The sequence below is a fragment of the Epithele typhae genome, assembly GCF_022376455.1.
Source record: "Epithele typhae strain CBS 203.58 chromosome Unknown BXZ73scaffold_2, whole genome shotgun sequence".
Taxonomy (NCBI): Eukaryota; Fungi; Basidiomycota; class Agaricomycetes; order Polyporales; family Epitheliaceae; genus Epithele; species Epithele typhae.
In genome coordinates, this window is record NW_025954193.1 from 172,518 (window position 1) to 194,606 (window position 22,089).

Below are 22,089 nucleotides of genomic sequence, written 5' to 3' on the forward strand. Positions count from 1 at the left end.
GTGGGATGAACCGCTGCTTCTGAGCCTGGGCACAGCACTGTGACCGTGGCCTCTCAGTGCGCGCTCTGTCTCGTCTCCTCAACGGCTGGCACCGTATTCTGTTGTACTCTGTATCAATAGCTTTCTCGCCCTCGTATACCCTGCATTCAATACCCTATAATAAATAATGCGATGTTCTCCCTCGGAATCGAACTTGCGCGCTTCTCGTTTTGATGTGTTGGCCTGCGCTAAGTGTCACTAAACGGACACACTTTTTTGACCTTAGACTACTACTATGGGTATAGGGTGAATCTTAACGAATAGTAAGCCTGTACTAGGGTAGTAATGCCGTCATGCGCGCGTGCTCCCCTGGCCATACATACGCGTCCTACACCTTGATCGATATCGCCGAGTCCACATCATGTGTATGAGACCCAGAGTGCGCTCTGTCGATCGTCTATCGTATGGATTCACCGAACAATACTTCATACATCTCAACAGCGCGACGTACACCACTCAAACTGACCGAGACCTGTCTGTGGCAACGCCGTCTCGCTTGGGTGACACAACACAAGCTGTCGGCCACACCTCTCGATCGAGACACTCGCTAGCAACGTCCTCAGCTTCGTCCAACCGCTAAGCTGTCGCAGAACCCTAGCCCGCCGTCCACTGCTTTTCTCTTCCACTCCTTCAGGTCCCCCGTATAAAATCCCCTGCGATGCCGCGCCGTACTCTCCAACCTGCCTCGCACATCCCCCACCTTCCCCACCATCTCGACAATGCACTCTCAGCGCTCCCAGCAGCAACAGGACCCTGCCGTCAAGTCAGAGCGGGCGCGCGCACTGCACCGGAAGAAGTCCTTCCACAAGCCCTGCGACGATTTCATCTTGTTCGGCCAACACAAGGACGACCGTGGGCCGTTCTTCACGCTCGGGGAGCTCACATCCAATAATCCTGCGGACCAAGCCTCGGTGCGTATCGCGATGTGCGAGGCGTCGGACTACGTCTCTCGCCCCAACTCCTCACTCCGCATTGTCAATCCCGTACGTCGCTTGCGATCTTCTTCGCTGCGCGCACCCGCTGATTTCAGTCGGGCAGGCGCCATCGAACCACAGCTCGCATCAGTACTTCCTAAAATGTCTCAAAATGTCTCAAAATGTCTCAAAACCTCTGTGGAGAGGCTTCAGATGTTGTGAGATGTTTTGAGACATTCAGAATTTCTCTCACTTTCAAATTTTAGTGAGATGTCGTGTGAGAGATCTCAGACAGATGAGAAAAACCAGATGTTCAAGATAAGAACCATTTTGCTTGCACTGTCGAGTTACTACACACTCGGGGGGCACACAAGTGATACATCGTGACTCGTGAGCAGACTCAAATCAATCATATATTAAAGTGATACTATCGAAGCGAATGCGGACGGGGTCAGGTATTAAAGTGCTACGGTAGGCGGTCAATCGGCGTAGGGCACGGTCGAACTCTTCTCATGCTATCTGGGAGGGAGGCTCCATCACAACGCGTAGGCTCATCGGAGGCACACTGCTGCAGTCCCGGGCTTGCGCGCGAGCGGGCCAGCCCAGCACGCAAGGATGGCTCCGGTCGCGTTCGTGCAGGCATAGGTGTTGCCAGCGGGTATCATGCGCACGAGTCGTACCCCAGCAGCCTGTTGAGCCCGGGCCTAACCTGTACGGTGCGCCGCTGTCGCCGTCGAATGTGTACTGCATGTACGGCAGATTGCAGGCGTCTCATCTGCAGCCGTCGCAACAGGAGTCCACGCCGTGTCGACGAACACCTGCACCACCGCCCTGATCTCTTCATCGTCCATAGCGCGCGGGATCATGCCTGAGGCCTCGGTGGAGGGTACGAAGAGCACATCCACAAAGCCGCCGGTATACGCTCTGGGTTGGAATATGACCTCACCTGTCCCCGACAACGGTGTGACGTCCCTGCGACCGCGGCGGCGCAGGCCCCACACGACCGAGAAACGCAGCCCAGACCTGGCGGCGTGTGTTGCGGTCGGGCCCGCAGGGGTGGGGGGTGACGTGTGTTGTGGGGCACCCGTCGAACGCCTTGACGTAGTCCGAAGTGAAGACGAGAACACTGCATTAGTACTCAACATGGGCAGAGAAAGACGGCGAGCGCACCATTGGGGGACTGATAGGACGTGGATCGCAGAAATCGGGCGTGGAGAAGCGGTGGAAGAGGGACAGACTCTCCCGGATGGGCAGGCGGAGTGGGAGCGGCGCGGAGCTGGTGCAGGGGACTTCATACGCCCTCTCATCAGTGGCCCACACAATCAAATAAGATGGCAACTACTACGCACTTTTTGACACAGCAAGCAGACCACCAAAAATGCTCTAACCCTTGGTGTGGAGCGTGGCCAGAGTGAGGGCGAGGACAGTGGTGGAAGTGGCGAATGAGAGGCTGCGCTGGCAGAGTCCGCCTGAGCAGAGGCTGAGATTCCCACGCCACGCACTGCCAGCACAGACGACATCGGACATGTCGCAGCATCACCCGCCTCCTCGTCCTCCCCTCGTATCCTCCCTGCTGCCGTCTCCAGCTTTTCATGACACCCGTTCTCTTGCTTGTCTAATTCCACCTCGCCTTCAGCGCACGCATTGCCACCTCGCTCACCTCACCCACCCGTGTCACCGCCTCCCCAGCGTCACCCCGAGTAGCGATCCCCCTACCGCTGATCTGCATCCGCGAGCTCGAGTAGGAGGACAAACACCCCGGCGCGTTGAGGAGCTCTGCCGCTAGCTCAAGATCAAGAACGGCGTGCTCCACAACAGCGCCTCCCCCAGGACGCGCGACTACTACACCTTTGCGCTCTCCGACGGCCGCCATTTTGACGGCCGGGGTCAAGTACCGCCGCACTATGGGCACGATGTCTGTGAGTGCATTCGTTCTATCTCAGCGTTTTTTCTCTCCTCCTCCCCACCAGTGGGCGCTCGCGACCTCGTACGGGCACAACGTGCTCCCCTGGTTCTCGCACCACCAGTTGCAGTCTGAGCTCGTCAAGCTCGAGGACAAGCAGCACCACACGGTGAGCGCCCCTCCGCTCTGCGTCACACCGAGCGCGAGACTGATGATTGGTACCCCCACCACCCGCCTGGCCCTTGTCAACCACATCGCACGCGCCTCCCCCGACCTCGCCCATGTCTTCCACGTCGCGCCAACATCACCCGCCTCGCCCATCTCCGTGCGGACAGGCCGCGACGCTCTCCCAAACAGGCCCGTCTTCCTGCTCACTCTCAAACTGCACCACTGCCTGCGTGTGCAGGCAAAGTATGAGTGGACGCTCACGGGCAAGGACATTGCGGTTTTCCTCGGTGTGGGCGTGGACGCGAAGGACGGTCTGGCGCGGCCTCCGATTGAGGCAGCGTCGGGAGCATGGGACGGAGCCGTGGGTGCAGCGTGCGGTGTTCGCGTGCACACTTGCGCTCGACCGCCCGCCATCGTTCGTGCTGCACAACATGGAGTGTGCGGTGCGTTCACCTCCAGGTCGTGCATGCTTGTGTCTGCTGCCGTCTTCAGTACTCCTTTGTGGTCCGGGTGCCGTCCCTGGGCCTGGGGAATTGGCGTTTGCATGCATGCCCCCGCGCTCGCGAACCACGGATACATGTAAGTCTCAGTCCACACCCCCTCCTTGTGTCCGCCACAACCTGACACGCCGTCCACCAGTCCGCAAGACGGCCGCGCGTTCACCCACGCCCAGCTCGTCGCTGCCGTCCGCGCGGTCTACAACCTCTCCACGCCCATCGCGCGGCTCACGACTGCGCTCGCGCTCGCGTGCTGCGGCGACTGCTCTACGCTCGGCAGCAGCGGGCGCACGCTCGACCTGCACGCGCTCGTGTGTCACGGCAGCGCTCGAGCAAGATGCGTCGCTCGTGCATGCTACCGTGGCTGACGATGACAACGGGACGCCAGCAGCGTCCTTCGCGCCCGTACGCCCGAATTCGCCCTAGGCGGGTCCCTTCGCATCTAGTACACCTCACTCTTTTCACCGGTTTATTGTGTAGAATACTCTCGATATTACCGCAGTTAGTTGTAATATATCTCATTCTCGCCCTTGAAGCTCGCCATATGGCATAGATGATGGCCCTCTAGCTCCCGTGTGCTGCCAGTGCTGATACCAGTTGTCTGAATCGTCTGAGATCTATCTGGGATATCTGCTTGCCTCTCACCTATCTGAGACCTCTCACACAAGATGAGCCAGAGATCTGAGAGATTCAGAAATCTTGGGAAGTACTGATGACTCCTGGTTTGAGCACTACCCTGTGGAATTTAGGAAGACGCGGCTCGAGCTCGCCCAGGAGCTTGCCGAGAAACTCAAGAGCGTCTACATGAATGTGCGTCGTTTCTCCCACTCGTGATCCACCGCCGCTGAATTCTGGGGACTTCTCAGAACTTTGGGTACTCCGAAGAGCAGGCGAACAAGCTCCTGCTCGTCAAACTGTCCAAGATCAACGGGAATGACTACTGGCAAGCGGAAACTAATGACACATCTTCCACCTCGACGTTGAAGCGGATGCCTTCGAGGCCAGCTCTCCCGCGCAGTGTATGGTGAAAAGGCGGCAAACGCGTAATCATTTCACGTGTATTTTAGCACCACTATGATCCCAACAGCCTGTATCATAACAGTCTTGACAACGAAGCCAAAGTCCATGCAACCCACCCTCTACAGGTCGTCATCACATCGCCGGCTCAAACTCCGTCCACTTCCCCACCACGTCCGCCGCTCCCTCGTCGTGCATCGCTGTGAACCGGTCCTCCGACCCGCCCGTCGCCACCGTCTGCACCCACCGCACCGCCGTTGCGCCCACATTGGTGAGCCACCTCGTCGCCCAGTTCCTACACCGTCGTCTCCAGTACAGCCGCAAGCGCCCCGACCTCCCCGTCGAGATACCTCCTTAGCGTCCCCCCTGGCTCGAGCATCGTGTTCGCGCGCCAGAGGTCCGTGAAACGCCGGAGCGTCGAGAGCAGCAGCACATCGTTCATCCAGATGCAGTTGCGCCCAAGGAGGCCATCACCCACGCGCGCAACGTGCACCAGCTGAGTCCACGCGCCACGAGCGCGGCGCGGTCGTCAACGACCTTCGCGATGTACACACGTCCCGGGCCCTCGATATGACGATGATGAACAGCAAACATACAGCTCAGGTTGGTGTTGCGCGAGCACATCCTGGCGGGATTGCATGCTAGCTACGGCCCCAAGCGTCCGCGTCGTACAGCGTACGCTGATGATTTGCCGTGATACTACTCAGTACATATACTCCCGCGAGCCCGGCCCACTCTCCCAAAAGGCCTCAACTTCAATTTGCTGAGCCTCATACCTCTGCCGTTCTGCCTCGCATCTCTGAATGTCTGCCTCAGCCATCCGGTATAAAATCCTGAACAGCCGACTTGCTTCCTCGAATTCTCGGTGGTTCTCCTCGATCCAACGTCGTTTTTTCTCCATCCTCTGGCGTTCCTCCTCACAACGCTGGGACTTGGCCTCGCACAACTGGCGATGTGCATCACGTATGGCTTGATCCTCGCGCTCTATTTGCGATTCAAAGTACCACCAATCGAGTAGTGCTTGAGGCGCGGCGGAAGGTGCGACGTTTCCGATTCCACTGTTCACTCCGCCGCAACTCGTGGGTGTTGCTACCGCACGAGGCCGACGTTCAGCACGGTGTATCACATGAGGGCGCAACATACTTACAATGGGGCATCGGCCGGCTAACGGGTGCCTCAGAATGGAAAGAAAAGGAACGGGCCAAGGCAGCGACGAGGCGGCGGAGCACACCTATCTTATGTTCCTCATGTCCGGGGTTCTTCGGAGAGCGTGGCATGTGAGTGGATAGGTGAGGGTGAGTCTCCGTGCCACGAGTGAGTATTGAGCGTACGTTTACTTATATGAAGTTCCGACAAGTCTTGCCAGAAAGGAGCTTTGCGCACGCCGGCGATGACGCACTGAGGCTATTCCGAGCCGCCATTCGCGCGCGAAAGGAGCTTCAAGTCAATCGCGTTCCAATCCTGTGCACATAACATAGTATGGAGGATTCCGGGCTCCCTCCATACCACAAGCTTGGCACATTACCGAGCAAGACAAGTCCGAAGGCGGCAGAGGGGTGTGGGGATCCCGAACCGGTGGCACCTGCTACCAACAGGGGGTTTTCAAACTCCGATTCACCGGGCGCCGTTGACTTCAGTCCGCACGCCCGAGTGGTAGACCATTCCGCGCAGCCCTTACTAATCGATGCTTGAGAGCAGGATGGAACGGCGGCCTAAGGTTACTACACAAATCAGGTTGCCATACGGCAAAATGGACAGGCTCATTGTGCGCTGCGGACTCGGTCGGAGCCTTGCGGCCCGGTAAATATGGGACAGTGCGCGACACTCCTTTCACGGCTTATGCATCTCCCTGGAATGTGAACCTTAGATGAAGTGTACATATACATGCTTCCACATCTCAGTCTTCAAAAAATCTTCCCTCCCAACCTGCGCTCCTATTCACTGCCAACTATGCCGTTTTTTCAAACTACCTCCCGAGACGACAGAAGATTGAAGCCGGGCGAAACGATATGTCTGGCGTCGCGGCCTCAACCTGCCGAGGGCCAGTGCGCGCTATTCCGCTTCATCTCGTCCTCTGTCCGCCGTTTTTCCTCTCGTTCTGTTGCGCGTGCGGTACGTCGACAAACGGCTCCCCAGGTACCTTCCGGTATGTCTGTCAGGCACCTGTGCATCACGACGTACTGAAGTCGTGTTTGTGGATTAGCAACGCTTTACACTTGCGGAGGGGCCGCCAGCATCTCGGACAAACCACCCCCCAAAGCGCAACATCAATGCCACCAAATCGATCACGGGGATCCAGATGAGGCCCTCAGATGCGAGAAAAAATCCAAAGCGTGCGAATGCTCTCGCCAGAGGTGCGGAGTCGAACGTCAGCGGCACGAAGCAGACTGTCTGTGGTGTGAGCCTGCGGAACGCGACCCGCAGTACGAGACGGGACCCTTGAAGTGGAACGAGGAGGGCGCCACCGAGGGGTACGAGGCAGGAGGAGGCGGGCGCGAGGCGCGGCGTCAACAGCCTGAGGCGCGCGGCCAACAATGGGATCCGGAGGCCATAATCCAACAGCTCGGAGAAGAATGTCAGTGGAGCCAAGTCCTAATCCGGTTGATGGAGGCCCGGCATCACCGTGATGAGGCCCGACGCCAGCGCGACGAGGCTCGACGCCAAGGGTACAAAGAAGCACTATCTAGGGCTTATGGCGTGACGAGAGGGTACTCTGCAAAATCGTAGCAGTCAACCGGAGAAAGCACTGGATTCTTAACATGTAACATGATATATGGGAGTTTTGAGAGTCGGAATTGCTACTCTGCTCCGCGACGCGACGAAAACTGAGTCATGCTAGTGCTGTGGCAGAAGCTGGAAGAAGTAGGGCTAGAGGTAACGTTCTCTCGCCGCGGACTCCAGTGCTGTGACTCGGTCCGCCCAGGTCAGCCTGAATCTGGGGTTCGGGTTCTCGAAAACTATGGGGCAAGTTGCGGATCCGCTCGTGGAGCCGTCATAACAAAATTCTATGCGATTAACAGATCTCGTAACATCCAGTATACGTCAAATAACAGTAGGGTGCAAGACATTCAAGAAAGGTGTCCCCTCGTCACGAACTCGTAGTAGAACGCGGCACCGCCACAACACTGTGCACGCTGGTACCATAGTCTCTCTCGTCCACGCGCCTCGCGGCAAATGGGATTTTTTCGAAGGTACGGGCTAGAACACAGTAAATGCAGGGGGGCGTCGCTGGATCGGGGACAGAAGGCAGAAGAAAGGGGGTCGTAGAACGAGCCGTGAGAAGAGTCAAAAGTCCGAGGATCTCTGACAGAGCCTCTCCGAGCGGTGAAGCTATGAAGAGTAAGTGACGAGTCGTTCTCGGCGAAGGAAACGTAAAGCGCCAACGCGTGAGGGCCGTAAGAGTCTATGAGGAACTTGGGAGTGTCGTAAAATAGGCGATACAAAGTAGAGTCCAGGGAGCGCAAAAGATGCGCTAACAGTCCATGGAGAATCCCGATAGTGATCGCTTAGAGCACGACTACAAATGAGATGCCATGAGTGACCGAACGCGATCATAGAAGTGCGAGCTTAGTAGACGTACTGGGCACACAGCCAATCGAGATGAGACCACCGAAGGAATTGTTCTCGCAGCATACAGTGTTGGCAGAGCTAGCATACATGGAGAGCGTGTTAGGTTTAGTTCGATATATTTGTCGAGAACACGCACCATGAGTGGCCCCCAATTGACACGATATCGATGGCCGAGCAGGTAAGACCGACGACGAGCTTGGGGTCGAGCACGAGGCCAAGCAGACCGATGATGAGCGCAGCGACGGGGTTGCCGGCGGTAGTGACCTCCTGGCAGCACTGGACGGGTCCAGTAGAGCACGAGCCCGGAGAGGAGGACGGCTTCGCGCGCTTGGCCGCTGAAAGTTGGGAACCAGAGGGATATGCGAACAGATGGGGAAGGCATAATTAGTGCGGTTTCTCATGGGTTGGTATAGAAGCGACGGGTGAAACAGATGGACAATTCGCGACGGAGATAAACAACGGAAGAAGGGGTGGGAAGCACTCCGCCACCCACGCGTCCTGATGGGCCGGAGGCGCGGTGGCAGCGAGGCGCGCAACGAGGGGACAGCGCGGGGGGAGGAGAGAAGAGGACGTACGGGTCGTAGGCGAGGGCTCGCGGAAGAGCTTGCGAGGAGCGCGAGGGGGAAGGCCACGAGCCATGCGCTCAGCGTTGGTGCCGATGGAGAGGGCCTGGACGGTGGCGAGAATGAGCGCGATGACGGCGAACACGATGGAGGCGGTCTTCATCTTGGCGAGGAGAGCTTGGGCGGTCGCAAGGACGGGGAGCAGACAAGCGGGCAAGAGGCAGGATCCGGGTGCGCGCGGGCGAGGGCGGGAGCAGGGGACGAGCTCGAGCTGGGGACAGATGTGTCGAGGAGAGAAGGATATATGGGTCGGGCGGCAAACTGCCAGACGCGCACTGGCGCCGCGCTCTTCGCTTCTCGCGCGCGATGGCCGACCGCGCGTCCGATGCGGGCTGAGCGCGGCAGGAGGGAGGATCGCGCTGAGCCGAGGCCGCAGACGGGCGACGCGAGATGTGCGCTAGCCCGCCGAGGCTGCGCAGGACGTTATCTCCTCCATCAGGCCGCTCAGTCGTCCGGCTTCGCCCAGCAGGAGCGGTGTCTTCGCCGACTACAGCTGCCGCGCAAACACGTTTCGAGGAGGTCTCTGCTATTGAACCTCCGCTGCACCTAACACGCTACGGCCGCCCGACCGGGGTGCGGCAGTGTGGGTGTCGCCTTTGGACAAGCACGCGTGTTCGGTTCGAAGCCGTCGGAGCGCCTGTACCGGCGTGTCAGTACCTTCCATACGAAGTGTGACACAAATGTGTTGAGCGATACATACCTGGCCCACTCTGAGCCCACTCCTCGCTGTTACTCACCTTCGCGTTCCTGAATATTCCCTCTGCGTCCAATCCCTCAGCAGATGTTCCATGCCTGCATCCACGCACTCGTCGGCCATCGCGGAGGTCCCGTTAGGATGAGAAAAGGGGGCGGCAGTGTGCAAACAACGCTCCACGAAGTGATGGTTGTGGGTGAGCAGCAGCTTACACTCTTAGGCGCTTGGTAGGCCTGGCCCGACCCTGCCCCCACGGCGGCCCGCCCGGCCCCTCTTAAACACCGACCCCGACACACCTCCGTCACCGACACAATCCTATTCACTGTGCTCGAAACCGTGGCACTCCGCGGCCTTGCGGGCCTTTGCGCTGCGCAGTGATGCATGCTCATAGTCCGACTCCCCTCAATCCAACGTATGCATTTATATTCAAATCAGGCTTCCTTTGAGTCCAAGTCTTCGCCCAACGTCCTTATCTCAGCCTTAGGCCTCAAAGAGAACATAAAAAGGCGTCATCTGGACTTCACGGCACTCGCCGGTGTACGTCACGACGCTGTCTCCGAATCCTTGGCTCTCTCGAAACGCTCTAAATTCATTCACGTCCACTCCCGGATCCCACTCCTAGGCACAAACAGCAGCACGAGCGTCAGCATCCGCCTCCGCGCAAACACCTCCCCCCCGCCATATCCCTGCCTCTGCTCACACACCACGCCATGGACGATCGCCACTGTTTGTGCACCCGGATCGCCTCGTTCCAGATAGCGAACGCTCCGCAGGCACCCTCTCTACCTGCGCTGCCAGCGCCGCACAACATGCCCGCCCGAACGCACTTGCCTACGTGGGCCGCGTCCGAAAGCCTCAGGTTGCGCTTCTGGCCCACGCGGGGATTCTTCGGGTGAGAGCCAATCCCACCGTCCGTCTGAAGCTGACGTTTCTCTTCGCTGCAGCCCGTCGCTCCCCTCGTGCTCTACGTACGCCACCTGACCTGCGAGTCTCGCGCAGTCCTTCCTTATGGGCGCTTACGCCGACGTCCGTCCTATTGATAGCGCCGAGCCTTGTCGTGGCGAGCCCACGGCATACAATTGAATGCGCGGTCAAGCCGGGTACGCGTCGCGTAAGGACACATGCCTTGCGTGACATTTCCGACGAGTACGGCGTGCCGTGCCCCTATGTGGGTGCACCCTAACCCCGCGCCGCCCGGAGTCAGCGATTAACGTTCCGTGGCGAGTCCCTGTCCCGGCCGCACGCTCGCTGACCTCGTCATTAGGAATCCTTCATCCAGGGCGCACTTACAGTTAGATGCGCGCGCGCGAACTACCGAACGCGGGACCGAGGGTGCGCATATGTAGATCCATCCTGTTCCAACACGCCGAGGCCCGACGCCATCGCTCGCCGTGTCGAGCGGAATCACGTCTTGTTCGCCCAGTGGCTTGAAAGCGCCACGCCCGACCGTTGGACACATCTCTGACTCCACCCCGTTGGCGTCCAGCGCTCCCGACGTCAGTCTTCGACCGCCTTCTGGCTCTGACGTTCCCCAAAAGACAAGTCGTCTTTATCTCACCACGCCTCCTTGCTCGATCCCGCCGTTCCCAAATATCTGGTCGCCTAACGCACAAGACCGTCCCGACGCACCGCCGACGCGGGCTCCAGCCCACCGTCCCCTCGCACGCCCGCGTGGTGCGCGGCTCTAAGCCGGCGCACGCACCGACCCAGACCGCCGTACGACCAACCGCCGGTCGTGCGGGGGCTCCAGAGCGCGCGTCGAAGGCCTGTCGCGCGACCGCACCCGCGTCTATCGCCGAGGACCGAGGCGACGACGGTCGTGAACCGCGCGCCGGCTTCGCGCCCTGAATGCCAGGGCCCGGGCCAATACAGTGCAGAGACGTTCAAGCACAACCCCGGCACTGCTCCCGGAACGCCGGAGCCTGGGCGCGAACTTGGTGCGTGCAGTCCGTCCGTGGCGCGCGGTCACCGGTCGGGCGGGGGTTGTGCGCCGGACGAGGCAAGGCTCGTGTATATCACGGGACGGGACGGCATACATCGGCTCGAGGACGCGGGAAGAGGGGGGTTAACGGAGGGCGTATAGAAGATGGACGGATGGATGGATTATGCGCAGTTGTTTCTTCCGGCGTGGAGTCGGCTGGATGGCTAGGAATAGTCTCATGCGCTCACAATAATTGTTTTTGTTGCTGTTCTGGTGAGACGGCAACTCTGTTGAAAGTGCTCGGATGTCGGTCGGCGTATGACGCTTGGTGAGTGTCGTTTCTGGAGACGCAATTTCGGATATCTACTGACCTTGGATCAACCTGCGGCTCCGTCGTGCGAACGGTAGCACTCCAGCCCCACGCACTACGCGCCGACGCGATCCGCATCTAGAAAAAAACCCGCCCGTCGTGAGCCGCGGCGCTTGGAAAACCTGTCTCCAACTTGGCATCTTCGATCAAGCAACCACCCCTCCACCATGTCCATGCACCCTCTCGCTGTCCACAACCTCTTTGGTAATGACGGAGGGCCCCATACGTCACGCTTGACGCGGTCCCGAGCATCCTCCCTGGCTCAGCACGCACCGTCCCGCGCCTGCGCGCTGGACCCGCGCGTGTACGGGATCCTCGACGGGTGGTGCCTCCCCTTCCTCCTGTTCGCGGCGTCCCACCCCGCCTGGGAGTCCAAGGCAAGCCCGTGGGGCGTCCACTTCGTCGCTGCGGCCGCGTGGCCGCCCGTCCCCGTCCCCGCCCTCGCGACCAACGGCGATCTGCAACTGCAGACTGGGCAAATGGGGAGAGTTGGACGATGGACGCGCGCGCGGTGCTCACGGTGGACCTCGCGGACCGTGCCGCCAAGCGCATCTGCGCCCTAGACTCTGAGCCGTCCCTGGACTTCCTCGCCCCAAAGGGCGGATCCGAACGGATGAGGGTCGGCCGCGAATCTTGTCGAGAGACCTGGATCGGTATAATGTGGCTGCGGCGCTGGGAAATTGAATACTGTTGTGTGAGTGTTGAACAAGCGATCTCACTGCCTAGGATGACGTCGGGAGGTTGGCGCAGATCATCCAGGGGGGCAGGAAGCTCAATCAAGAGATCCACTTACGCAAGATCGACGTTGTCGGTGAAGCGTACCTACTTACCTGGTTCAAGTATTTGAATGTTGCGCGCCTGCAGCCACGAAAGCCACAATTCTGCCATCGGCTAGAAACGGCCGCGCCAAGACGGGTGAGTGTGACTTCCACGTCAAGGCATGGGCTCATATAGGCATGCATCAGCACGACAGCACGCTGAGAGGGAGTTTTTTTTTTTTTTTTTTTTTTTTTTTTTTTTTTTTTGGTGGAGCATTTTCGGATAGTACCTTAGCTTTCGTCCGCTACAGGCTCGTCAAGCTTTTATTGGTACGTCCTAGCTAAACTGGCATTTCAGGGATATACCCTAAGCAGCCAGGGGCACAGGGAGTTTAAACCCCGTAATTTTGAGCCCACCCAGGGAGGAAATGCGTTTACGCACACGACCAGAGCCCGGGTGCAGCCGGCTCTGGAAGTAGTGTGGGACTCCTCCGGCATGATCGGCCGGCCATACCCACTAAAACCCCCGTAACGGTTTTTGGACGGCTGAGTCCGGGCGGGCTCGAACCCACGCATCTTAAGACGCGTGAGCTACCGAGCTTGAGCGATAGACCGTTACACTACCGCCGCCCCTGAGAGGGAGTTTCATCCCCGTCGTGAGTGCTGACCGCCTAAGGAGGGGGCCGGGGGAGTTGGAATGGACGCGACGAGGCCCACGAACGTGAAGCGAGGCACAAGGTGTGACACCATTGCACAGCTGCGAGGACGCGCGAGGACTGACGACTCGGATGTTTCTCACGGTGCCTTCGCTTGCCTCGTCTTCGCGACCTGCTGGGGCCCCCCGAAGCCTATGGGAGTTCAGACAGGGACTCGTTTTCGTGACTACTGGCAGCTACTGCGCACCTCCAAATGTCGCGCAACGCCACGTGGGGGGCCCAGGCTGCCATACTGGGTGGTGCGTATGGATGAAAAGGGGGCCCAAACGCCAGGCAAATCTGCACTCACGCCGGGTGGCGCAGCGGATCACCACCCCCGCGCCGGGACGACGGGCCTGCAAATCGAGAGTGGGCGTCTATCCTTTAGTGGATCGCCTCGCGACCGCTATAAAACATATCGCCCACCCCAATCATTTCCACGCGCTCGCTCTCTCTCCCTCCCACTTTCGCCTCTCACCACCGTTCGCCGTTGCGGCTCTTCCGGTCTTTACCTCCCTCACATTCTCTACCCCTACCGCCCGCCATGAAGTTCGCTCTCATCTTCTCCGTCCTCGCTGCCTTCACCGTCTCCGCAGTCGAGGCCGAGCGCATGACGAACGCTAAGCGTTTCTCTCTGGGTCTCCCTCCTCTCGCACCCCGCAACCTCCACAGGGGTTCCGGCACCTCCAGTACGTCTCCCCGTCTGTCACGATGCCCAGCGCCCAGCCTCGCTCGGCGCCACGATAACGGCTAATAACCGACGTATCGTGCACAGCTGCCCATAAGAGCTCCACCTCCGCGGCGCTCTGCATGAACAACCTCCTGTGCTGCGAAGAGACTGGCTCAAGCAACGATTCGCACTTCAAGGACCTTGCGTCCTCGTGCGGCCAGAAGACCCGTGGGTCCCAGTCTGCCTCGAGCTGCACGAAGATCTCGAGGGGCGACAGCTGGTGCGTACTTTCTTCCTCTCGAGTGCTGGGCCGTGGTCTGATCTCGCGCGACAGCTCGCACAAGACTGTGTGCTGCGGCTCGCACTTTGACCACACCTTCGCGACGGACTGCAAGCAGCGTACGTCCTCTCCTCTGCCCGTGCCTGCTGCGGGTGGTCGCGTCCGACACGAGCGCTGACCCTGCCCCAGTTTAAGCCGCTTGATGCACGTTCGACTCGCCTCCCACTGATCCGTGCCGAGGTTTCGAGTCTTGAGACGGCCGCCCGCGCGCGCGACTCACCGGTGCCTTACTCGTCACCCTGTCTCGCCTCGCCGTCTCGCCTCGCCTCCCTCTCCCTCTCGCTTGCGGTGATCGTGAAATAATTGGGACCAGCATGCGGTGTCCCGTCGCCGCGTGCCTCTTCCACCCACATCTATTCGTCTTCGCCCTCCGACACCCTTCGCGCTTCGGTCTGTAGAGCGGTGCGCCGCACGTACGTCGTGCGCACGCGCGTATACCAGTAGTAGACACATTACACTAGGCTTTCCACTATACATGCCGTAGAGGTTCTTGTCCGTTTTCCCCCCGGTGCGACGACCCTTGCGCCATCGTTCGAGCTCAACGTCGACGCCTGGAGCCCCGACGCCCCCCGCGTCTCTCATTTGAGGCATCGCCGCAGCGGACACTGATAAATTTCGCCAAAATGAGGGTGGGCTCAAGCGCACGCACGAGCCCGCCACCGTGTCGCCGTCGCGGCGCAGCAGGATCGCGATCGGCGTGGACGATCGTGCTCGGAACCGACGGCGGAATGATCGCTCGTGGGCGCGACGCCGGCAGCAGCTCGATCGGCGCGATTGACTCCGATGAGCTGAGAGAAGAGCCAGACGCTCGGTCGGACAGGAAGATAAGCACCACGTGCACGGTAAGCATCTGTATGTACAAAGAAACATGCTCGCATCCATGGTGGTGCGGATACGCGGCTCGTGGGTATAGTACATGTAATGTGATAGCCATCCCGGCATTGACTTTCTCTCTCGCAAGACGCAAGACACCTACAATGTGTCTCCTAAACTATGTACTCCCGAGTTGTACACACCCGTCGCTCCCAACCTACTGCACCTCCATCGCGCCCCACTCCAACACCCTGAACGCCGCAGGATCAGTCGCCGCCGCCTGCACCCCGACAACCTCGACCCAGTCGACGCTCCCGTCCGCGGCCCGCTCGCGCGCCGCGGCCCACGCCTCCGCCTCGTCCTCGCGCACCCCACGGAAGAGCACGAACACGCGCGTGACGACGTCCGGCGCCGGCGCGACGTGCAGCTCCGCCGCGCGCGCGTACGCCGCCTGCGCGACGAAACGGAGCGCGACGAACGGCGCCCTGGACAGCCGCGGGAGCCAGTAGGTGATGAAGTCGGTGCGCGCGGCGACGTGCAGGGTGAGGCGCTTGAGGGCGGCGTCGAGGTAGGGGAGGAGCTCGGCCGTGGGGAGGCAGACGGCGGTGGGCGAGGTCGGGTCGAGCGCGGGCGCGGTGGGGTCGAAGTGTTCGATGGGCGGCTGGGCGGCGAGAGTGGGGCTCGAGGGAGGGGAGGAGGGGGCGTGGTGCGCCTCGGCTTCCCAGAAGAGGTAGGAGAGCTCGAGGCCGGAGGAGCGTTCGAGGAGGGTGCCATCTGGTTGGGCGGAGACGGACCATGCGACGCATTGCTTCCCAGTGTCGGCGGAGACCTTGGTGTCAGCGAGGGGGTAGATGTGGGTGAAGCGCCATTGGGGGGCGAGGACCACGGAGACGTCGACGAGGGGCATGAAAGTCGGCGGAAAGATGTATATCACTGGCTTCCGAAGTCTGCGTGGCTGTAAAACACGCATGTGGACAGTATCTCCGTTTTGAATGGTGTAACTGCGCAGAGTATTGGCTGGTTTGAGCGTCATTTGTTTGAACGTCAAGGTCTGCGCTTCAGGACTGATGAGCTCTTTCACTTCGATAAGGAGTTGAAGGTCTTGAACCGTGGCGTCGTGCGTGACAGGAAAGGTCATTGTCTGGCCGTTCTCGGCACTGGCGGAGCTGGAGGTTAGTGACTCGTATGTGGCGTTAATCCGAGCACCACCCACTTCACGACATGTACGACATACTGCGGTTGCTGAGATTTGACACCCAGGGGAGGAGAAGAAGGTACGACGACATTTGAACTGAGAGGTCGTTGTGCATCAGATGAACGGAAGTGGCCATCCGAGAATTCGCAGTGGGTGCATACCTTGCTTCTTGTCCTTCAGGATCCCTCAATTGACAACTTTCCAACTGCGCATGGGCGCTCACTGTGTGTTCCACGTCTTCCATACGTGATCTGGAGATGACGCCTTGTAACAAGCGGGAAAGAGAAGGGAAGAGACGTAGAGGACGAGAGAGAGAGGAAAAGACGAGCCACTGCCACTGCCACGGCTGCGCAAGTGCCAGGCCCGCCCAGAAGGGCGGTCGCCACACCTAGGCGTTGGCACCACGATCATATGACTCGACGTGCTGTGCTGCATGAGCATAAACGGAAGCGGGGCAAGTATCCAATCTTGTCGACACGGCCGGGATCTAGTAGCGAGTGTCTTCAATGAAAATATACTGCACATGATGGAGGCTGGAGCAGAGGAAAGGCATTGAAAAAGGTATTGGATGACTTCCACAGGGACTTGTGACTCATACACGACCTCCAACCAATACCTCTTGCTATCCTTCGGCGGAAATCTACCAGTCTTATTTCTGCCTTGGTGTGCGGACAGTGTGTTGGACTGACTGAGAAAGCTGCATTCAGTTCGAACGAACGCGGTACAGGCTGCAGTGACTCGGCGCCTATGTCCGACTCCTGGGAGCGCGCGCATAGTAATGGTACTACTATGTCCCGCATTTCATGGATCCAGTACAGAGCTGAGTCGTCTCGCTCAGCTCGTATCGACTACTACACCAATTGACGAGAGAAACTCCAAGTACTCAATGCGCCTCCATATTTCCCCACTCAGGAACCCGGAATGCTCCTGGATCCCGTCACCCTGCTCTACGCCCCACATCCGCCGCCGCCGCCGCCAGCCACTCGCTCGCCTCATCCTCGCACACTCCGTGGAACAGCATGAGCGTGCGCGACGGCTTCCGAGGCCGGCACGACGTGCAGCTCCGCTGCGCGCTCGAACGTCGCTGCGGGAGGAAGCGCAGGGTGACATGGTGACGTCGGGAGAGCGAGGAAAGCCAGAACGGGAGGAAGTACAGTGTCCCACGGGTCCTTGGGACACCAAAAACAGTCTCGCTGATATCTCTGCGATTTTGTATCAGCGGTCGCTTATTTTTCATATCTACACAGTCTCACATAGTAGCTACATACATGAATATTTTCAGGGGGATCTGAATTACAAGAGACGAGTGCGACAAGAAATGACATATCGCCCGAAAGTTCGAACCCACCCCTCCTTGGGACGGCTCATACGTATCGGGCAATAGATCATGGATCTCCCACGACGCGCATCGGCGCTTCCGATGAGCCGTCGCGGCCGTGGTGCTCAATGCCATCCTCATCCCCACTGTTACCTTCATTCCGTATCCGTACCACGGCCTCCCCCTCGTCCTTATCAGGTGAGGTTTCCATGCAGGACACGGAGGGGCCAGACAGGACGACGCGTCGTGTGGGAGTGTCACGTGGTACGCGTATGTCGCCCAAAAAAGACGCCAGAAACGCCGGAAACCTGGGACATGTCCGGCATCACCAGCCCAGCCGTGTGATCACTTGAAACCCCGTAGGGAGAGAGCCAACATTACCGGAAGTCATTAAATCCATCTCCGAGCTTCAAGAAAGTTCCACTCTCCCAACGACATGTCCTCTAAGTTTGCTCACACTCTCGGAAATGTGAAAACATATTTTCATGGTCTCAATCAGCTCTGGGATCAGCTGGAATTGTCACTCTAGCTACATGGAACATCGTTGCGCACTGAAGTGCCGTTTTTTCAAGATTATAAGGAGTGTATATCAGGAGGATCCGAGGTCTGTCCCAAGGACCCGTGGGACACTGTAGTGGCGCGCCGTGAGAGCGGGGAGGACGTCCTCGAGGTGCGGCACTGCTGCGGGGTCGAAGCGGTCGAGCGTCTGGAGCGCGTAGCGGCCTGCATGTTCGTTCAGAACGTCTGCTGGCGGCTGGGAGGGGCAGAGACTTCCAATCCAATTTGCCAGGAAATCTGGCAGCCGGTCTGGGCCTTCTCCACGAGAGTGCCGCCAGGGTCGGCTGGAAACAGTCTACTTGGAGACTTGCTTGAAGTCTTTGGAGTAGGAAATATGTAGATATAAAGCGCCCTGATGACTGTATGATATTGGACCTGCTCGACTGCGGTCTTAGGATCGAGAAGACTATGTGGGTAGAAGACATACAAAGCTAGCTCCACACGTTGTCGGGGACACGGCTGAGGAGGTCGTCGGTGATCTCCACCTTCTTGGGCTTCAATGTGTCGACTAGCACAAGCTGGATAGGCGGACAACCGCCGGTCCGAAAGTGAGCATGAGCCTTTCGCACAAGACCACGCTAGATATAGAGCAAAGATATCGTGTGAGGTGCATCGGCAGCATCGAAGCGGCAGCGTTGATACCCACCTCAGAGCCATCGTTCTCGAATATGGTCGTTCGCCCATCCCACCACGTACGTATCAGGGGTACGATGGTGCAAGTTGCAAGATTGGAGTCGGCGCTGCTGGCTGAGTCCTAGACATGTCGTCAAGCGCGCGTGTTTCGAATTCGAGAATGAGTACGGCTGCAATCAGAGAGGCGCCTACGCGAGCTTGTCTTGCAACGTTTGAATATGAGGCGTGATAACATATTTGGGGAGAAGACCGTGGCCAGCCATCGCCTACCAGCCGGGACATACGCTTGCAGACCAACAGATTCCGAAGACTTCACCTGCCAAGGTGCAGTCGTGCGCACAGATTTGGAAGGAGGCCATCGGGAGTCTAGATTTACAGAGAATCGGCCACAATAAGCTTCACAATCATACTCGTACGTACACGTAGTCCCAGCGCCTGACACGAAAAGAAAAACAGGGTGCAGAGGCAAGGGGGAAGGGGCTATTGCGGATACATGCGCTTGAGGTGACGGTATTTCCGGAGGGAATACAACGCGAGCGTTTCTAGAAGAGGGGGATATGGCTCCGGGGAACGACGGACGACAAGAAACGCACCGTTGCGAATGTACTCGCCCATCCCGATCGCGTTCTCTATCTCCTGGGAATCGGTGAGGTGTCGATTCTCTGTTCTTGGGAGGAACCGTAGGTATCGCGGGCGAGTGGACGTCAAAACGTGTCGCCAGGCGCTATCGAGAACGGCTTACTCTCAAAAAGACCTCGAATCTTCCCATGATAGTTGTACCTGCAAGCGAAGTCAGCGACCGGTGCATGACGGGCGTTCACGAAGGTCGTGTGAGGGGACAACGGGTGACGTACGCAGGATCTGGATAGTCGCGGCCTAGCCTATGGAGTTCCTTGTATAGCGAGATGACTCTTGAGCGACATTCTCTGCTCGCCATATTTGAACAATGTACGCAGTGATTCTCAGTCGAGGCCCGACGGGGAGGGTGGACGAGAGAAACACTCACAAAGGCCTTCGCGCTCGCGAACCGGCACCTCGGGCAGTGGCTTTAAAGTTCCGATGTGAAAGCTGTGATAAATGGATTGGTCGGGGTTTCACTGTCTAGGGAAGTGGACGCGATTCGCGCGGCGATGGAGCTAGGAGCCTCTTGCGAAATGCTTGCGAGTAGCCTTTCGTGCGAAGAAAAAGGCAAGTAACATCATTGTAAAGGGACGCCCCGACTCAGCCAGTGCGGGCGCGCGCTGTTATGGTTTACGTAACACAAGAGCATGAACTCTGGATGCGCACTTTTGCAGGGACAATCTGTCTCACACTTCCACGCTTCTCCGACTTACTTCTTCTTCTCCAACTCCAATCTCAGGGTTCTCCACCTGCCATGTCTTACCACGAGTCTAGAGCGATCGACAACCCAGACGAGGCGTATTGGGAAGGCTATTGGGCGACCTGCCAACATATTCCCGAGTGGCTCCAGGAGCATCCAGAGCTCAAACAGAGAGGGATACAGCTGCGCCACATGGTAAAGCCGGTGAGTGTACGGCACGGTGGAGCTCGATGTGTCCCTATAACACGAGTTTTCAGCACGTTTTGTTCCGTACAGATGACTACGATCGACGAGAACGTTCGTTCATTGTCAAGCTCGTCCACTCCAGATCGAATGAACAAATCAATTATCGATACCTTCACCAGGATCCGGGGGCGCACAGGCACATCTTGCCGTGTGAGCTTGTCGATGACGAGAGGCGTTTCATTATTTTCCCTTTCATGCACAATTTCCTGTCGGTCAAATCGACGTATAGACAGCAGTGGTGTTGGAGCAGGATCTTATGGTACTACGACCTTTGCCTGCAGGTACGTCGTTCGTGGTCGTGCGAAGGGCCGTTCACATAATCTGGGTTTGCGCATAGGATGTGATCTATCTGCACCGACGGCACGTCGCCCATCTAGTGCGTTATGATGCATCTCATTGCTTGATTTTGTCTTACGTGGATGATCATTCCAGGACATTGCGTTGGAAAACTTCGTGTTCTCTCTGAGCACCGACGTCCTCATGGGGCGATCGATGTCTGCTGAACATCCCTATCTCATCGATTTCGAGTACTCTCGCCAGCTGCCCTGTGGCCCGGGCCTACAATCTCGGATAGAGCTCCCCCCTTCAATCGTGTCGAAACCTGGTGACGCTACCCGAATGGACCCGTATTCATGGGATGTGTACTGTATGGGATATGTGTTTCAACAGATGAATGCGGTCAGTACAGCTCAGTCATATCCACGGTATTCACAGTGAACTGACGCATCGATCTCACAGCTGTCTCCTCTGAAAGACATTACAGTACCCCCAACGGTCGTACTGTGGTACATCGGTTGGCTCCAGGGGAGTCCAAAGTGCATTTGCTTGTCCGCTTGTTCGTGTCGTCCGACTGCACGCCGAGCGCGACAAGTTTTGTATATTGTACGGTTTGTGGTGCACGTGCAGGAGTTGGGACAGTCGGTTGTCGCGCTGGCGACACGCTTATGGAGGGGTCGATGAGATATCATTATCCAGATTTGTTTTTTTCTCATGACCGCGACGATCCTAATTGTTCGTTGAGATAAGGTGCACGCGACCAGCGTATGTTTGAACTCCGCTCGTCTCAGGGTGGCCGAACCTCCAACCGACGTTAAACTCAGTCCACCTCCCCGCTGAGATCATACAGTGAGTGTTGCTACTCAGTTCAGACATCAAGCCACATCGGCTCACTCTGCATCCAGATGATCAGCAGTCATGGCTATGCCGCCTTTCACCGTCGAGGAACGCAACACATGTTTTCAAACCATCATCGAGGATATACCTCGACTGAACGGTCGTTTCTGGACGTTCGAAAACACGCCACTCGCCTTCGTCACATACGCAACCACCGTCGGTAATCATGTGGTCACTCTTATGAAGTCGGGCAAGACCACATTGGGTTTGAAAGGCCCTGGATTGCAGCATGTATTGCAGATCGACAACACCTCGTACAATCTCTACGTGTACGACTTAGGTGATGCCGTGAATGTTCAGCGCACGGTGATTGGACTACTCGAAGCCCTCAAGAAGAAGGAGCTCCATATCTTCACCCTGGACGAAAGTTGCGCCAAGTTTCGGTGAACGACTATTGGTGTGTAGTATGCATATACTTCGCTCTCTGCACGGCTGACGGTAAACATCCTCCACTCTTTGTTCCAGATCTTCTACGATCTGGTGTGACTGCACCACTCGCACACGATGCCGGGTATGGAGCACCCATGCATACGCACTCTCTGAAGCGCAGGGGCCATTACCTTGTACTTTGACCCGGTGATGTCTGGTCATAATTTATATGTGCCACTCGATATGTTTAGCGCTGGACGCAATGAATTCCCCCGAGTTGTCCC

General features: G+C 58.1%; 7 protein-coding genes across 7 annotated transcripts; 4 read left to right on the forward strand and 3 right to left on the reverse strand.

Moving 5' to 3' along the window:
- Nucleotides 1-758: 758 nt before the first annotated feature.
- Nucleotides 759-5,112, forward strand: BXZ73DRAFT_73222 (uncharacterized protein; the record flags this gene model as incomplete). The annotated part of the gene is made up of 10 exons (XM_048021853.1): nucleotides 759-1,022; nucleotides 1,078-1,171; nucleotides 1,503-1,669; nucleotides 1,713-2,021; nucleotides 2,924-3,603; nucleotides 3,664-3,832; nucleotides 4,002-4,022; nucleotides 4,388-4,538; nucleotides 4,667-4,809; nucleotides 4,897-5,112. 10 exons carry the CDS (start codon nucleotides 759-761, stop codon nucleotides 5,110-5,112), a joined length of 2,214 nt encoding a protein of 737 aa, XP_047882980.1.
- Nucleotides 5,113-6,488: 1,376 nt separating this feature from the next.
- On the forward strand, nucleotides 6,489-7,265 carry BXZ73DRAFT_73223 (uncharacterized protein; the record flags this gene model as incomplete). Its single annotated transcript, XM_048021854.1, has 3 exons — nucleotides 6,489-6,650; nucleotides 6,742-6,936; nucleotides 6,963-7,265. 3 exons carry the CDS (start codon nucleotides 6,489-6,491, stop codon nucleotides 7,263-7,265), a joined length of 660 nt encoding a protein of 219 aa, XP_047882981.1.
- A 779-nt stretch (nucleotides 7,266-8,044) lies between these two features.
- On the reverse strand, nucleotides 8,045-8,834 carry BXZ73DRAFT_95980 (fungal hydrophobin; the record flags this gene model as incomplete). The annotated part of the gene is made up of 4 exons (XM_048026953.1): nucleotides 8,045-8,055; nucleotides 8,119-8,186; nucleotides 8,245-8,443; nucleotides 8,684-8,834. The coding sequence occupies 4 exons, from the start codon at nucleotides 8,832-8,834 to the stop codon at nucleotides 8,045-8,047; spliced, it is 429 nt and encodes a 142-aa protein (XP_047882982.1).
- A 4,879-nt stretch (nucleotides 8,835-13,713) lies between these two features.
- On the forward strand, nucleotides 13,714-14,482 carry BXZ73DRAFT_95981 (uncharacterized protein; the record flags this gene model as incomplete). The annotated part of the gene is made up of 4 exons (XM_048026954.1): nucleotides 13,714-13,858; nucleotides 13,945-14,119; nucleotides 14,174-14,258; nucleotides 14,309-14,482. The coding sequence occupies 4 exons, from the start codon at nucleotides 13,714-13,716 to the stop codon at nucleotides 14,480-14,482; spliced, it is 579 nt and encodes a 192-aa protein (XP_047882983.1).
- Nucleotides 14,483-15,209: 727 nt separating this feature from the next.
- BXZ73DRAFT_86582 (ubiquitin-domain-containing protein) lies at nucleotides 15,210-17,716 on the reverse strand (the record flags this gene model as incomplete). Its single annotated transcript, XM_048024257.1, has 2 exons — nucleotides 15,210-16,133; nucleotides 17,588-17,716. 2 exons carry the CDS (start codon nucleotides 17,714-17,716, stop codon nucleotides 15,210-15,212), a joined length of 1,053 nt encoding a protein of 350 aa, XP_047882984.1.
- Nucleotides 17,717-19,176: 1,460 nt separating this feature from the next.
- BXZ73DRAFT_86583 (uncharacterized protein) lies at nucleotides 19,177-19,633 on the reverse strand (the record flags this gene model as incomplete). Its single annotated transcript, XM_048024258.1, has 4 exons — nucleotides 19,177-19,238; nucleotides 19,290-19,358; nucleotides 19,439-19,476; nucleotides 19,551-19,633. The coding sequence occupies 4 exons, from the start codon at nucleotides 19,631-19,633 to the stop codon at nucleotides 19,177-19,179; spliced, it is 252 nt and encodes an 83-aa protein (XP_047882985.1).
- Nucleotides 19,634-20,071: 438 nt separating this feature from the next.
- On the forward strand, nucleotides 20,072-21,823 carry BXZ73DRAFT_73228 (uncharacterized protein; the record flags this gene model as incomplete). The annotated part of the gene is made up of 9 exons (XM_048021855.1): nucleotides 20,072-20,221; nucleotides 20,294-20,314; nucleotides 20,383-20,544; nucleotides 20,601-20,639; nucleotides 20,696-20,941; nucleotides 21,002-21,098; nucleotides 21,285-21,304; nucleotides 21,364-21,388; nucleotides 21,453-21,823. The coding sequence occupies 9 exons, from the start codon at nucleotides 20,072-20,074 to the stop codon at nucleotides 21,821-21,823; spliced, it is 1,131 nt and encodes a 376-aa protein (XP_047882986.1).
- Nucleotides 21,824-22,089: the final 266 nt, after the last annotated feature.